The 17,365-nt window shown below is 49.8% G+C and overlaps 1 protein-coding gene across 1 annotated transcript; it reads left to right on the plus strand.

The window, feature by feature from the left end:
• The first annotated feature begins 4,570 nt into the window (after window positions 1-4,570).
• LOC124011593 (transmembrane protein 216-like) lies at window positions 4,571-5,746 on the plus strand. The gene is made up of 2 exons (XM_046325046.1): window positions 4,571-4,733; window positions 5,541-5,746. The coding sequence occupies exons 1-2, from the start codon at window positions 4,571-4,573 to the stop codon at window positions 5,744-5,746; spliced, it is 369 nt and encodes a 122-aa protein (XP_046181002.1).
• Window positions 5,747-17,365: the final 11,619 nt, after the last annotated feature.

The following is a 17,365-nucleotide window of genomic DNA, read 5'->3' on the forward strand; positions in this document are numbered from 1 at the left end:
AGACTCAGACACCTGCTCACCACGCAGCATCTGAGGGAAACACGACACGACAGGGCGATACACAGACACAGCACGGTGAACAATAGACAAGGATCCGACAGGGCAGGAACGGAAAACAAGGGGAGAAATAGGGACTCTAATCAGGGAAAAAGATATGGAACAGGTGTGGGAAGACTAAATGATTGATTAGGGGAATAGGAACAGCTGGGAGCAGGAACGGAACGATAGAGAGAAGAGAGAGAGGAAGGGAGAGAGAAAAAGGGGAACGAACCTAAAAAGACCAGCAGGGGGAAAACGAACAGAAGGAAAAGCAAAATGACAAGACAATCTAAGACAAAACATGACAGTACCCCCCCACTCACCGAGCGCCTCCTGGCGCTCTCGAGGAGGAACACTGGCGGCAACGGAGGAAATCATAGATCACAAACGGTCCAGCACGTCCCGAGAAAGAACCCAACTCCTCTCCTCAGGACCGTAACGGAAAAACGAAAAAAAAGGGAAACTAGGGTACTACTCTAAAAAAAAAAATGAGACACGGGTAGAGAACTGAAAGCTTTAGAGCAAACAGGACCAAACAGGCCAGGAGAGTAACAACTAGGGACAGACTGAGACACAGCAAGGGCAGGAACAAGAACAGGAGAGATGCGATGGCAGGGAACAGACTGAAACCCAGCAAGACCAGGAGCAGAAGCAGAAAAAAAATTACCAGACTTCTTCTGCGCGCAGTCCGAACACGCAGCCACGAAACGGCGCGTGTCACGCTCCTGAGTAGGCCACCAAAACCGCTGGCGAATAGAAGCAAGCGTACCCCGAACGCCGGGATGGCCAGCTAACTTGGCAGAGTGAGCCCACTGAAGAACAGCCAGACGAGTAGAAACAGGAACGAAAAGAAGGTTACTAGGACAAGCGCGCGGCGACGCAGTGTGCGTGAGTGCTTGCTTAACCTGTCTCTCAATTCCCCAGACAGTCAATCCGACAACACGCCCAACAGGAAGGATCCCCTCGGGATCGGTAGAAGCCACAGAAGAACTAAAGAGACGGGATAAAGCATGAGGCTTGGTGTTCTTAGTACCCGGGCAATAAGAAATAACGAACTCGAAACGAGCGAAAAACAACGCCCAACGAGCATGACGCGCATTCAGTCGTTTGGCATAACGGATGTACTCAAGGTTCTTTTGGTCAGTCCAAACGACAAAAGGAACGGTCGCCCCCCAACCACTGTCGCCATTTGCCTAGGGCTAAACGGATGGCGAGCAGTTCGCGGTTAGCCACATCATAGTTACGTTCCGACGGTGACAGGCGATGAGAAAAATACGCACAAGGGTGGACCCCATCGTCAGTATCGGAGCGCTGGGACAGAATGGCTCCCACGCCCACCCCGACGCGTCAACCTCAACAATAAACTGTTTAGTGACGTCAGGTGCAACAAGGATAGGAGCGGATGCAAAACGCTTCTTGAAGAGATCAGAACAACAATCATACGACCGGTGAGGAGGAAGGGAGTTGGTTCTGGACCGACTGAAGACCGTGCGCAGACCATGATATTCCTCCGGCACTCCTGTCAAATCACCAGGTTCCTCCTGAGAAGAGGGGACAGAACAAACAGGAGAAATAGCAGACATTAAACACGTCACATGACAAGAAACGTTCCAGGAAAGGATAGAATTACTAGACCAATCAAAAGAAGGATTATGACACACTAGCCAGGGATGACCCAAAACAACAGGTGTAAAAGGTGAACAAAAAATCAAAAAAGAAATGGTCTCACTATGGTTACCAGATACAGTGAGGGTTAAAGGTAGTGTTTCATATAATATACTGGGGAGAGGACTACCATCCAAGGCAAACATGACCGTGGGCTCCCCCTAACTGTCTGAGAGGAATGTCATGTTCCCGCGCCCAGGCTTCGTCCATAAAACAGCCCTCTGCCCCAGAGTCTATTAATGCACTGCAGGAAGCTGCCGATCTGGACCGGTAAGGTAGTACAGGTACTTGACGGAGAGGACCGTCTAGTAGCGCTTATCAGTCGCCCTCCGCTTACTGATGAGCTCTGGCCTTTAACTGGACATGAAATGACAAAATGACCAGCGGAACCGCAATAGAGACAGAGGCGGTTGGTGATTCTCCGTTCCCTCTCCTTAGTCGAGATGCGAATACCCCCCCAGCTGCATGGGCTCAACACCTGAGTCAGTGGGGAAAGACGGTAGTGTCGGAGAGAGGGGAGACACAGTTAACGCGAGCTCTCTTCTATGAGCTCGGTGACGAAGATCTACCCGTCGTTCAATGCGAATAGCGAGTTCAATCAAAGAATCCACGCTGGATGGAACCTCCCGAGAGAGAATCTCATCCTTAACCTTAGCGTGGAGTCCCTCCAGAAAACGAGCGAGCAACGCCTGCTGGAGGCAGCAAGAGTGCGAAACTCTATAGAGTAATCCGTTATGGATCGATTACCTTGACATAGGGAAGACAGGGACCAGGAAGCTTCTTTCCCAAAAACTGAGCGATCAAAAACCCTTATCATCTCCTCTTTAAAGTTCAGATAATTGTTAGTACACTCAGCGCTTGCCTCCCAGATAGCTGTGCCCCACTGCCGAGCCCGACCAGTAAGGAGTGATATGACGTAGGCAATCCGAGCTCTCTCTCTTGAGTATGTGTTGGGTTGGAGAGAGAACACTATATCACACTGGGTGAGAAAGGAGCGGCACTCAGTGGGCTGCCCAGAATAACATGGTGGGTTATTAACCCTAGGTTCCGGAGGCTCGGAAGAACCGGAAGTAGCTGGTGACACGAGACGAAGACTCTGATACTGTCCTGAGAGGTCGGAGACCTGAGCGGCCAGGGTCTCAACGGCATGCCGAGCAGCAGACAATTCCTGCTCGTGTCTGCCGAGCATCGCTCCCTGGAACTCGAGAGTAGAGTAGAGAGAATCCATAGTCGCTGGGTCCATTCTTGGTCGGATCCTTCTGTTATGCAGGTGAATGAGGACCCAAAAGCAACTTGGCGAAAACAGAGTCTTTAATCCAGTAAAGTAAATCTACAATCATAAAGCATAATTCCACTCGTAATGACGAGAACAGACTGGAGACTCGATCATGAACTGCAGGTTGCCTCGGGAAGGCACTTGAACGTAGCAGACTCAGACACCTGCTCACCACGCAGCATCTGAGGGAAACACGACACGACAGGGCGATACACAGACACAGCACGGTGAACAATAGACAAGGATCCGACAGGGCAGAAACGGAAAACAAGGGGAGAAATAGGGACTCTAATCAGGGGGAAAGATAGGGAACAGGTGTGGGAAGACTAAATGATTGATTAGGGGAATAGGAACAGCTGGGAGCAGGAACGGAGCGATAGAGAGAAGAGAGAGAGGGAGGAAGAGAGAAAGAGGGGAACGAACCTAAAAAGACCAGCAGGGGGAAAACGAACAGAGGGAAAAGCAAAATGACAAGACAAAATAAGACAAAACATGACAGGCACTGTATTTACAGATTGGCTGTGTACAGGTACAGTGATCGAGCTGCTCTGACAGCTGATGCGTAAAATTAGAGAGGGAGATATAAGACTCCAACTTCAGAGATTTTTGCAATTCTTGCAATTCGCACTACGTCTGACCGGAGCCCTATGCTTCCTGGTCAAAAGTAATGCACTATAGGGAATAGGGTAACAATTTGGGACACAATATTAGAGACGTCAAAACCAAGGTTCCTTCCCTGTGGTTGTCCTCATGAGAGCCAGTTTCATCATAGAGCTTGATGGTTTTTGCGACAGCACTTGAAGTGATGTTAAAAATAAAAAGAACACAAAAAAATCTCAGATTCCGTGTGGCCTTTGAATAGTGTTCGTTTAAGCAGTGTGTACACCTCAAACGTTTGCACCTTGTTCTACTGATTTCAACGTGATATAAATGGAAGTTATAAAAACAAAATGAATTGCATTACATTTGCCGCGTTGTCGACCCACTGGAATCAAAATACAACACTTCAAAATTTAGCTAGGTGTCTTCTCTAAGAGTTATCCACTAACCGGTGATGCCCATATTATTCCACGTGGGATTTGATCTGTTAGTTTTAACAGGACGTGCAACCTCGTCTCCCGCGTCGAGCTATTGATTTCAACCTGATAATCGATAGGAGTGATTGACCAAACCGTGTTGCGTTTCTCTTTCTGTTGATGACCCCCGTATCAAAATGCAACATTCCAAAATGTAGCTGACTGTCTTCTGCAGATTGTTCTCTAACCAGTGTTGGAAAATGATCTCCTGCTTCCGTGTGGTTTTTGAGTTGTGGTAGTTTCAACAGTGCATTCAACCTGAGCCCCCCCCCCCGTGTGTGCAATTTATTACTATTGTTGTACATTTGTGTAGATAATACATGTTATGTTTAGGTTTTCAATTGAGTTTTAGGAATATAAATGTAACTTTCATAATTAATTTCCAATGGTATTGGACTTAATTAGGTAAAAACTGCTGAATGAGTCAAACAATGTGCTGTGATTGATTTATGACGAAATAGGCTACCAGAAATCACCAACACGGCTTTGCCCTGCCTACTCATGTCACATACCCATGGGTATATCATCTGCCAGCGGGCTACCATTTGCAAGTCTTCGGTATGACCATAACGACACATCTCAGTTGTCTTCCACACCACTGCAGGTCCTGTTCTACCTCAGCGGCTGGTATTTTGCTGCCTGCTTCCTCGCTGAGGGTCTGATGTTTGTTTACAAAGGTTTGTAGTCTACTCAAATGACCACACAAGAGACATAAACTCATGTTTAATCAATCGCTCACTGCCTGATGTTTTTGCAAACCCAGTGTCAGGCTGAAAGCAAAACCATTGATTTCTAAATATTCCTTTGTATTTCCATCCACCAGCTAGTCGGACGTTGGGCTACTAATGGTTTTCCTTGGCCCTGGAGTCCCTCTGAATATTTTACAGTTTGTGTTTTGTTCAGCTGTATTCTGGGCTACCAGTATGCCTCTGCATCATCACATGGTGGAGAATGATGGGATGGGGATGGGATGGGGATGGGGATGGGGATGGGGTTGGGGTTGGGGATGGGGATGGGGTTGGGGATGGGGATGGGATGGGGATGGGGATGGGGATGGGGATGGGGATGGGGATGGGGATGGGGATGGGGATGGGGATGGGGATGGGATGGGATGGGGATGGGGATGGGGATGGGATGGGATGGGGATGGGGATGGGGATGGGGATGGGGATGGGGATGGGGATGGGATGGGGATGGGGATGGGGATGGGGATGGGGGGGATGGGAATGGGGATGGGGATGGGGATGGGATGGGATGGTTTGTGTTTTGTTCAGCTGTATTCTGGGCTACCAGTATGCCTCTGCATCATCACATGATGTAGAATGATACGGGTGTTAATGAAAATGAGATTCTTCACATCATGTAGCCTACATTGTGCTTATCATTTCTAATATGTATGGCCTTTATGGCATCTGTTAGTTATATTTGTACCTACTGTATGCCTATGCTATTTGTCCTTCCTTTTTCCATCCACACTTGTTACAGGTTGGAAGGGGAACTTAACAGAGCGTTCTCTGGCCATGTCAGTGAGTGTGCTGGTCCTGGTGCCGTGCACAGTGCTGTCTGTGTACTACCTGATGCTGCAGACCTTCGTCCTGCGCCTGGAGTTCATCCTTAATGCTGTGTTACAGTGCTTCTACAGTCTAGAGATGCTGCTAGGAATCATGTCCATATCTGCTTTCTCCAGGTAGAAGGAACATCTCATGGCATAGCCTGGGTACCAGTGTCTTTCTCCAGTAGGAGAAACATGACATGACATAGCCTGGATACCAGTGTCTTTCTCCAATAGGATAAGAATCACATGACATAGCCTGGCTACCATTCTCTTCCTCAAGTAGGAGAAACATAACATGACATAGCCTGGGTACCAGTGTCTTTCTGCTCTCTTGACAACTACTTATGTAATTTACATTTAAAGGGTTGACAAGAGAGAAGAAACAAACGGGCATCCAGGCTAGGCATTACGTGCTCTTCTTTCTGGACTGGGGAGATTCCTTGGTTTTAGGCCTCATCAATTGTTGATTATTGATTAATTAACATATTATGCTTTGCTCTTAAACTGTGGCCTTGCATAACGTTTCACTGTAAATCCTATATTAGTGATGCTGGACGTGACCATGCGTAACGTTTCACTGTAAATCCTATATCAGTGATGCTGGACGTGACCATGCGTAACGTTTCACTGTAAAGGTTCTATATCAGTGATGCTGGATGTGACCTTGCGTAACGTTTCACTGTAAAGGTTCTATATCAGTGATGCTGGATGTGACCTTGCGTAACGTTTCACTGTAAAGGTTCTATATCAGTGATGCTGGATGTGACCTTGCACAGCATTTCACTGTAAAGGTTCTATATCAGTGATGCTGGATGTGACCTTGCGCAGCATTTCACTGTAAAGGTTCTATATCAGTGATGCTGGATGTGACCTGATCTGCTCAGTGTTTCACTGTAAAGATCCTATATCAGTGATGCTGGATGTGACCTTGCGTAACGTTTCTGTCATGTTTTGTCATATATTGTCTTGTCCTTGTGCTTTCCCTTCTGTTCGTTTCCCCCTGCTGGTCTTATTAGATTCGTTCCCTCTTTCTATCCCTCTCTCTCCCCCTCCCTCTCTCTCTTCTCTCTATCGTTCCGTTCCTGCTCCCAGCTGTTCCTCATTCTCCTAACTCACTCATTTACTCTTTTCACACCTGTCCCCTATTTTGCCCTCTGATTAGAGCCCCTATTTCTCCCCTTGTTTTCCGCTTCTGTCCTTGTCGGATCCTTGTATGATGTTCGCTGTTCTGTGTCCTGGTCTCGCCCTGTCGTGTTTTGTCTTCTTCAGATGCTGCGTGTGAGCAGGTGTCTTAGTCTGCTACGGTCGGTGCCCTCCCTAAGCAACCTGCAGTCTATGGTCGAGTCTCCAGTCAGTCCTCGCTACTACGAGTGGATTTAAGTTTTTCCTGTTTTGTTTTCTCCTTGTTATATCCAAGATTATTACTTTTGTCTTATACTGGAATAAAGACTCTGTTTTCGTTAAGTCGCTTTTGGGTCCTCATTCACCAGCATAACAGAAGGATCCGACCAAGAATGGACCCAGCGACTACGGATTCTTGTAACACTGCCGTCGAGATCCAGGGAGCAATGCTCGGCAGACACGAGCAGGAATTGTCTGCTGCTCGTCATGCCATTGAGACCCTGGCCGCTCAGGTTTCCGACCTCTCAGGACAGTTTCAGAGCCTTCGTCTCGTGCCACCAGCTACTTCCTGGTCTTCCGAGTCTCCGGAACCTAGGGTTAATAACCCACCATGTTACTCTGGGCAGCCCACTGAGTGCCGCTCCTTTCTCACCCAGTGTGATATTGTGTTCTCTCTCCAACCCAACACATATTCAAGAGAGAGAGCTCGGATTGCTTACGTCATTTCACTCCTTACTGGTCGGGCTCGAGAGTGGGGCACAGCTATCTGGGAGGCAAGGGCTGAGTGTTCTAACAATTACCTGAACTTTAAAGAGGAGATGATACGGGTTTTTGATCGTTCAGTTTTTGGTAGGGAGGCTTCTAGGGCCCTGGCTTCCCTATGTCAGGGTGATCGATCCATAACGGATTACTCTATAGAGTTTCGCACTCTTGCTGCCTCTAGTGACTGGAACGAGCCGGCGCTGCTCGCTCGTTTTCTGGAGGGACTCCACGCTGAGGTTAAGGATGAGATTCTCTCCCGGGAGGTTCCTTCCAGTGTGGACTCTTTGATTGCACTCGCCATCCGCATAGAACGACGGGTAGATCTTTGTCACCGAGCTCGTGGAAGAGAGCTCACGTTAACGGTGTTCCCCCTCGCAACCATCTCCTCCCTCCAGCTCAGAGACTGAGCCCATGCAGCTGGGAGGTATTCGCATCTCGACTAAGGAGAGGGAACGGAGGATCACCAACCGCCTTTGCCTCTATTGCGGTTCTGCTGGACATTTTGTCAATTCATGTCCAGTAAAAGCCAGAGCTCATCAGTAAGCGGAGGGCTACTGGTGAGCGCTACTACTCAGGTCTCTCCATCAAGATCCTGTACTACCATGTCGGTCCATCTACGCTGGACCGGTTCGGCTGCTTCATGCAGTGCCTTGATAGACTCTGGGGCTGAGGGTTGTTTTATGGACAAAGCATGGGCTCGGAAACATGACATTCCTCTCAGACAGTTAGGGAAGCCCACGCCCATGTTCGCCTTAGATGGTAGTCTTCTCCCCAGTATCAGATATGAGACACTACCTTTAACCCTCACAGTATCCGGTAACCACAGTGAGACCATTTCCTTTTTGATTTTTCGTTCACCTTTTACACCTGTTGTTTTGGGTCATCCCTGGCTAGTATGTCATAATCCTTCTATTAATTGGTCTAGTAATTCTATCCTATCCTGGAACGTTTCTTGTCATGTGAAGTGTTTAATGTCTGCTATCCCTCCTGTTTCTTCTGTCCCCTCTTCTCAGGAGGAACCTGGTGATTTGACAGGAGTGCCGGAGGAATATCATGATCTACGCACGGTCTTCAGTCGGTCCAGAGCCAACTCCCTTCCTCCTCACCGGTCGTATGATTGTAGTATTGATCTCCTTCCGGGGACCACTCCCCCTCGGGGTAGACTATACTCTCTGTCGGCTCCCGAACGTAAGGCTCTCAAGGATTATTTGTCTGTTTCTCTCGACGCCGGCACCGTAGTGCCTTCTTCCTCTCCCGCCGGAGCGGGGTTTTTTTGTTAAGAAGAAGGACGGTACTCTGCGCCCCTGCGTGGATTATCGAGGGCTGAATGACATAACGGTTAAGGATCGTTATCCGCTTCCCCTTATGTCGTCAGCCTTCGAGATTCTGCAGGGAGCCAGGTTCTTTACTAAGTTGGACCTTCGTAACGCTTACCATCTCGTGCGCATCAGAGAGGGGGACGAGTGGAAAATGGCGTTTAACACTCCGTTAGGGCATTTTGAGTACCGGGTTCTGCCGTTCGGTCTCGCTAATGCTCCAGCTGTTTTTCAGGCATTAGTTAATGATGTACTGAGAGACATGCTGAACATCTTTGTTTTTGTCTACCTTGACGATATCCTGATTTTTTCACCGTCACTCGAGATTCATGTTCAGCACGTTCGACGTGTACTCCAACGCCTTTTAGAGAATTGTCTCTACGTGAAGGCTGAGAAGTGCGCCTTTCATGTCTCCTCTGTCACATTTCTCGGTTCTGTTATTTCCGCTGAAGGCATTCAGATGGATCCCGCTAAAGTCCAGGCTGTCAGTGATTGGCCCGTTCCAAGGTCACGTGTCGAGTTGCAGCGCTTTCTAGGTTTCGCTAATTTCTATCGGCGTTTCATTCGTAATTTCGGTCAAGTTCCTGCCCCTCTCACAGCTCTTACTTCTGTCAAGACGTGCTTTAGGTGGTCCGGTTCCGCCCAGGGAGCTTTTGATCTCCTCAAGAAGCGTTTTACGTCCGCTCCTATCCTTGTTACTCCTGACGTCACTAAACAATTCATTGTCGAGGTTGACGCTTCAGAGTTGGGCGTAGGAGCCATTCTATCCCAGCGCTTCCAGTCTGACGATAAGGTCCATCCTTGCGCTTATTTTTCTCATCGCCTGTCGCCATCGGAACGCAACTATGATGTGGGTAACCGCGAACTGCTCGCCATCCGCTTAGCCCTAGGCGAATGGCGACAGTGGTTGGAGGGGGCGACCGTTCCTTTTGTCGTTTGGACTGACCATAAGAACCTTGAGTACATCCGTTCTGCCAAACGACTTAATGCACGTCAAGCTCGTTGGGCGTTGTTTTTCGCTCGTTTCGAGTTCGTGATTTCTTATCGCCCGGGTAATAAGAACACCAAGCCTGATGCCTTATCTCGTCTCTTTAGTTCTTCTGTGGCTTCTACTGTTCCCGAGGGGATACTTCCTGATGGGCGTGTTGTCGGGTTGACTGTCTGGGGAATTGAGAGACAGGTTAAGCAAGCACTCACTCACACTGCGTCGCCGCACGCTTGTCCTAGTAACCTTCTTTTCGTTCCTGTTTCTACTCATCTGGCTGTTCTTCAGTGGGCTCACTCTGCCAAGTTAGCTGGCCACCCCGGCGTTCGGGGTACACTTGCATCTATTCGCCAGAGGTTTTGGTGGCCTACTCAGGAGCGTGACACGCGCCGTTTCGTGGCTGCTTGTTCGGACTGCGCGCAGACTAAGTCAGGTAACTCTCCTCCTGCCGGTCGTCTCAGACCGCTTCCCATTCCTTCTCGACCATGGTCTCACATCGCCTTAGACTTCATTACCGGTCTGCCTTCGTCTGCGGGGAAGACTGTGAGTCTTACGGTTGTCGATAGGTTCTCTAAGGCGGCACATTTCATTCCCCTCGCTAAGCTTCCTTCCGCTAAGGAGACGGCACAAATCATCATTGAGAATGTGTTCAGAATTCATGGCCTCCCGTTAGACGCCGTTTCAGACAGAGGTCCACAATTCACGTCACAGTTTTGGAGGGAATTCTGTCGTTTGATTGGTGCTTCCGTCAGTCTCTCTTCCGGTTTTCATCCCCAGTCTAACGGTCAAGCTGAAAGGGCCAATCAGACGATTGGTCGCATATTACGCAGCCTTTCTTTTAGAAACCCTGCGTCTTGGGCAGAACAGCTCCCCTGGGCAGAATACGTTCACAACTCGCTTCCTTCGTCTGCTACCGGGCTATCTCCGTTTCAGAGTAGTCTGGGGTACCAGCCTCCTCTGTTCTCGTCCCAGCTCGCCGAGTCCAGCGTTCCCTCCGCTCAGGCGTTTGTCCAACGTTGTGAGCGCACTTGGAGGAGGGTGAGGTCTGCACTTTGCCGTTACAGGGCGCAGACTGTGAGAGCCGCCAATAAATGTAGGATTAAGAGTCCTAGGTATTGTCGCGGCCAGAGAGTGTGGCTTTCCACTCGTAACCTTCCCCTTACGACAGCTTCTCGCAAGTTGACTCCGCGGTTCATTGGTCCGTTCCGTGTCTCCCAGGTCGTCAATCCTGTCGCTGTGCGACTGCTTCTTCCGCGACATCTTCGTCGCGTCCACCCTGTCTTCCATGTCTCCTGTGTCAAGCCCTTTCTTCGTGCCCCCGTTCGTCTTCCCTCCCCCCCCGTCCTTGTCGAGGGCGCACCTATTTACAAAGTACGAAAGATCATGGACATGCGTTCTCGGGGACGTGGTCACCAGTACTTAGTGGATTGGGAGGGTTACGGTCCTGAGGAGAGGAGTTGGGTTCCATCTCGGGACGTGCTGGACCGTTCGCTGATTGATGATTTCCTCCGTTGCCGCCAGGGTTCCTCCTCGAGTGCGCCAGGAGGCGCTCGGTGAGTGGGGGGGTACTGTCATGTTTTGTCATATATTGTCTTGTCCTTGTGCTTTCCCTTCTGTTCGTTTCCCCCTGCTGGTCTTATTAGGTTCGTTCCCTCTTTCTATCCCTCTCTCTCCCCCTCCCTCTCTCTCTTCTCTCTATCATTCCGTTCCTGCTCCCAGCTGTTCCTCATTCTCCTAACTCACTCATTTACTCTTTTCACACCTGTCCCCTATTTTGCCCTCTGATTAGAGCCCCTATTTCTCCCCTTGTTTTCCGCTTCTGTCCTTGTCGGATCCTTGTATGATGTTCGCTGTTCTGTGTCCTGGTCTCGCCCTGTCGTGTTTTGTCTTCTTCAGATGCTGCGTGTGAGCAGGTGTCTTAGTCTGCTACGGTGGGTGCCCTCCCTAAGCAACCTGCAGTCTATGGTCGAGTCTCCAGTCAGTCCTCGCTACTACGAGTGGATTTAAGTTTTTCCTGTTTTGTTTTCTCCTTGTTATATCCAAGATTATTACTTTTGTCTTATACTGGAATAAAGACTCTGTTTTCGTTAAGTCGCTTTTGGGTCCTCATTCACCAGCATAACAGTTTCACTGTAAAGGTCCTATATCAGTGATGCTGGATGTGACCTGATCTGCTCAGTGTTTCATTCTCATCAGTTTTTCCTCAATTTTGCTGGTCAGGTCAAAGGTGTACTGAGGAAGAGGAATGCTGCAATGTTCCACATCGTTTCAAGAGGAATGCTGCAATGTTCCACATCGTTTCAAGAGGAATTAAAAAATGTTCCACATCGTTTCAAGAGGAATGAACAAATGTTCCACATCGTTTTCAAGAGGAATGAAAAAATGTTCCACATTGTTTCAAGAGGAATGCTGCAATGTTCCACATCGTTTCAAGAGGAATGCTGCAATGTTCCACATCGTTTCAAGAGGAATGCTGCAATGTTTGTCATGCAGGTGAAAGAGGACCCAAAAGCGACTTAACAGAAACAGAGTTTATTCAAGTCCAAACAGGGAATAACAGACATCCTCTAGTCTGTAGAGGGGAATAACAGGAGAAGCGGCCACAGACTGCAGGTCGCTTCGGGTAGGCGCAGGCCGTAGTTGACAGAGACACCTGCTCACACGCAGCATCTGATGAAGGCAAAAAACACGACAGGACAGGGCGAAACACAATCACAGCACGGTGAATACTAAACAAGGAACCGACAGGACAGGAACGGAACACAAAGGAATAAGTAGGGACTCCAATCAGGGGAACAGGTGTGGGAAGACTAAATGATGATTAGGGGAATAGGAACAGCTGGGAGCAGGAACGGAACGATAGAGAGAAGAGAGAGCGAGAGAGTGAGAGAGGGAGGGGAGAGAGAGGGATAGAAAGAGGGAAAGAACCTAATAAGACCAGCAGAGGGAAACGAATAGAATGGGGAGCACAGGGACGAGACATGATAATAAATGACAAACATGACAGTACCCCCCACTCACCGAGCGCCTCCTGGCGCACTCGAGAGGAATCCTGGCGGCAACGGAGGAAATCATCGATGAGTGAACGGTCCAGCACGTCCCGAGACGGAACCCAACTCCTCTCCTCAGGACCGTAACCCTCCCAATCCACTAAGTATTGGTGACCCCGTCCCCGAGAACGCATGTCCATGATCTTATGTACCTTGTAAATAGGTGCGCTCTCGACAAGGACGGGAGGGGAGGGAAGACGAACGGGGGTGCGAAGAAAGGGCTTAACACAGGAGACATGGAAGACAGGATGGACGCGACGAAGATGTCGCGGAAGAAGCAGTCGCACAGCGACAGGATTGACGACCTGGGAGACACGGAACGGACCAATGAACCGCGGAGTCAACTTACGAGAAGCTGTCGTAAGAGGAAGGTTGCGAGTGGAAAGCCACACTCTCTGGCCGCAACAATACCTTGGACTCTTAATCCTGCGTTTATTGGCGGCTCTCACCGTCTGTGCCCTGTAACGGCAAAGTGCAGACCTCACCCTCCTCCAGGTGCGCTCACAACGTTGGACAAACGCTTGAGCGGAGGGAACGCTGGACTCGGCAAGCTGGGATGAGAACAGAGGAGGCTGGTAACCCAGACTACTCTGAAACGGAGATAACCCGGTAGCAGACGAAGGAAGCGAATTGTGGCGTATTCTGCCCAGGGGAGCTGTTCTGCCCAAGACGCAGGGTTTCTGAAAGAAAGGCTGCGTAGTATGCGACCAATCGTCTGATTGGCCCTCTCTGCTTGACCATTAGACTGGGGATGAAACCCGGAAGAGAGACTGACGGACGCACCAATCAAACGACAGAACTCCCTCCAAAACTGTGACGTGAATTGCGGGCCTCTGTCTGAAACGGCGTCTAACGGGGAGGCCATGAATTCTGAATACATTCTCAATAATGATTTGTGCCGTCTCCTTAGCGGAAGGAAGTTTAGCGAGGGGAATGAAATGTGCCGCCTTAGAGAACCTATCGACAACCGTAAGAATCACAGTCTTCCCCGCAGACAACGGCAGACCGGTAATGAAGTCTAAGGCGATGTGAGACCATGGTCGAGAGGAATGGGGAGCGGTCTGAGATGACCGGCAGGAGGAGAGTTACCCGACTTAGTCTGCGCGCAGTCCGAACAAGCAGCCACGAAACGGCGCGTGTCACGCTCCTGAGTCGGCCACCAAAGCGCTGGCGAATAGACGCAAGAGTGCCTCGAACACCGGGATGACCAGCTAACTTGGCAGAGTGAGCCCACTGAAGAACAGCCAGACGAGTGGAAACAGGAACGAAAAGGAGGTTACTAGGACAAGCGCGGGCGCAGTGTGCGTGAGTGCTTGCTTAACCTGTCTTTCAATTCCCCAGACTGTTAACCCGACAACACGCCCATAAGGAAGAATCCCCTCGGGATCAGTAGAAGCCACAGAAGAACTAAACAGACGGGATAAGGCATCAGGCTTGGTGTTCTTGCTACCCGGACGGTAAGAAATCACAAACTCGAAAACGAGCGAAAAACAACGCCCAACGAGCTTGACGGGCATTAAGTCGTTTGGCAGAACGGATGTACTCAAGGTTCTTAGGGTCTGTCCAAACGACAAAAGGAACGTGTCGCCCCCTCCAACCACTGTCGCCATTCGCCTAGGGCTAAGCGGATGGCGAGCAGTTCACGGTTACCCACATCATAGTTGCGCTCAGATGGCGACAGGCGATGAGAAAAATAAGCGCAAGGATGAACCTTATCGTCAGACTGGAAGCGCTGGGATAGAATGGCTCCCACGCCTACCTCTGAAGCGTCAACCTCGACAATGAATTGTCTAGTGACGTCAGGAGTAACGAGGATAGGAGCGGACGTAAAACGTTCTTTTAGAAGATCAAAAGCTCCTGGGCGGAACCGGACCACTTAAAACACGTCTTGACAGAAGTAAGAGCTGTGAGAGGGGCAGCAACTTGACCGAAATTACGAATGAAACGCCGATAGAAATTAGCGAAACCTAAAAAGCGCTGCAACTCGACACGTGACCTTGGAACGGGCCAATCACTGACAGCTTGGACCTTAGCGGAATCCATCTGAATGCCTTCAGCGGAAATAACGGAACCGAGAAAAGTAACGGAGGAGACATGAAAAGAGCACTTCTCAGCCTTTACGTAGAGACAATTCTCTAAAAGGCGCTGTAGGACACGTCGAACGTGCTGAACATGAATCTCGAGTGACGGAGAAAAAATCAGGATATCGTCAAGATAGACAAAAACAAAGATGTTCAGCATGTCTCTCAGAACATCATTAACTAATGCCTGAAAAACAGCTGGCGCATTGGCGAGACCGAACGGCAGAACCCGGTACTCAAAATGCCCTAACGGAGTGTTAAACGCCGTTTTCCACTCGTCCCCCTCTCTGATGCGCACGAGATGGTAAGCGTTACGAAGGTCCAACTTAGTAAAGCACCTGGCTCCCTGCAGAATCTCGAAGGCTGATGACATAAGGGGGAAGCGGATAACGATTCTTAACCGTTATGTCATTCAGCCCTCGATAATCACGCAGGGGCGCAGAGTACCGTCCTTCTTCTTAACAAAAAGAACCCCGCCCCGGCCGGAGAAGAAGAAGCACTATGGTACCGGCGTCAAGAGACACAGACAAATAATCCTCGAGAGCCTTACGTTCGGGAGCCGACAGAGAGTATAGTCTACCTCGAGGAGGAGTGGTCCCCTGGAAGGAGATCAATACTACAATCATACGACCGGTGAGGAGGAAGGGAGTTGGCTCGGGACCGACTGAAGACCGTGCGCAGATCATGATATTCCTCCGGCACTCCTGTCAAATCGCCAGGTTCCTCCTGAGAAGTAGGGAGAGAAGAAACGGGAGGGATGGCAGACATTAAACACTTCACATGACAAGAAACGTTCCAGGATAGGATAGAATTACTAGACCAATTAATAGAAGGATTATGACATACTAGCCAGGGATGACCCAAAACAACAGGTGTAAACGGTGAACGGAAAATCAAAAAGAAATAGTCTCACTGTGGTTACCAGATACTGTGAGAGTTAAAGGTAGTGTCTCAAATTTGATACTGGGAAGATGACTACCATCTAAGGCAAACATGGGCGTAGGCTTGTCTAACGGTCTGAAAGGAATGTTATGTTTCCGAACCCATGCTTCGTCCATGAAACAACCCTCAGCCCCAGAGTCAATCAAGGCACTGCATGTAGCACCCGAACCGGTCCAGCGTAGATGGACCGACATAGTAGTACAAGATCTAGATGAAGAGAACTGAGTAGTAGCGCTCACCAGTAGCCCTCCGCTTACTGATGGGCTCTGGCCTCTTACTGGACATGAATTAACAAAATGTCCAGCAACTCCACGCAATAGAGACACAGGCGGTTGGTGATCCTCCGTTCCCTCTCCTTAGTCGAGATGCGAATCCCTCCCAGCTGCATGGGCTCAGTCTCAAAGCCAGAGGAGGGAGATGGTTGCGATGCGGAGCAGGGAAACACCGTTGATGCGAGCTCTCTTCCACGAGCCCGGTGACGAAGATCTACCCGTCGTTCTATGCGGATGGCGAGAGCAATCAAAGAGTCCACATCTGAAGGAACCTCCCGGGAGAGAATCTCATCCTTAACCACTGCGTGGAGTCCCTCCAGAAAACGAGCGAGCAGCGCCGGCTCGTTCCACTCACTAGAGGCAGCAAGAGTGCGAAACTCAATAGAATAATCCGTTATGGACCGTTCACCTTGGCATAAGGAAGCCAGGGCCCTAGAAGCCTCCCTACCAAAAACTGAACGGTCAAAAACCGAATCATCTCCTCTTTAAAGTTCTGGAACTTGTTAGAGCAATCAGCCCTTGCCTCCCAGATAGCTGTGCCCCATTCTCGAGCCCGGCCAGTAAGGAGTGAAATGACGTAAGCAACCCGAGCTCTCTCTCTAGAGTATGTGTTGGGTTGGAGAGAGAACACAATCTCACACTGCGTGAGAAAGGAGCGGCACTCAGTGGGCTGCCCGGAGTAGCAAGGTGGGTTATTAACCCTAGGTTCTGGAGGCTCGGCAGGCCAGGAAGTAACAGGTGGCACGAGACGTAGACTCTGGAACTGTCCAGAGGTCGGAAACCTGAGCGGCCAGGTTCTCCACGGCATGGCGAGCAGCAGACAATTCCTGCTCGTGTCTGCCGAGCATGGCTCCTTGGATCTCGACGGCAGTGTAACGAGCGTCTGAAGTCGCTGGGTCCATTCCTTGGTCGGTTCCTTCTGTCATGCAGGTGAAAGAGGACCCAAAAGCGACTTAACAGAAACAGAGTTTATTCAAGTCCAAACAGGGAATAACAGACATCCTCTAGTCTGTAGAGGGGAATAACAGGAGAAGCGGCCACAGACTGCAGGTCGCCGGGTGGCGCAGGCCGTAGTTGACAGAGACACCTGCTCACACGCAGCATCTGATGAAGGCAAAAAACACGACAGGACAGGGCGAAACACAATCACAGCACGGTGAATACTAAACAAGGAACCGACAGGACAGGAACGGAACACAAAGGAATAAGTAGGGACTCCAATCAG

Source organism: Oncorhynchus gorbuscha, linkage group LG23 (genome assembly GCF_021184085.1).
Source record: "Oncorhynchus gorbuscha isolate QuinsamMale2020 ecotype Even-year linkage group LG23, OgorEven_v1.0, whole genome shotgun sequence".
Classification (NCBI taxonomy): domain Eukaryota; kingdom Metazoa; phylum Chordata; class Actinopteri; order Salmoniformes; family Salmonidae; genus Oncorhynchus; species Oncorhynchus gorbuscha.

Coding starts and splice junctions, on each gene's coding strand:
- LOC124011593 (XM_046325046.1), top strand. CDS start 4,571: ATGGGTATATCATCTGCCAGCGGGCTACCATTTGCAAGTCTTCGGTAT. Junction 4,734..5,540: donor TCTGATGTTTGTTTACAAAG/GTTTGTAGTCTA, acceptor CACTTGTTACAG/GTTGGAAGGGGAACTTAACA.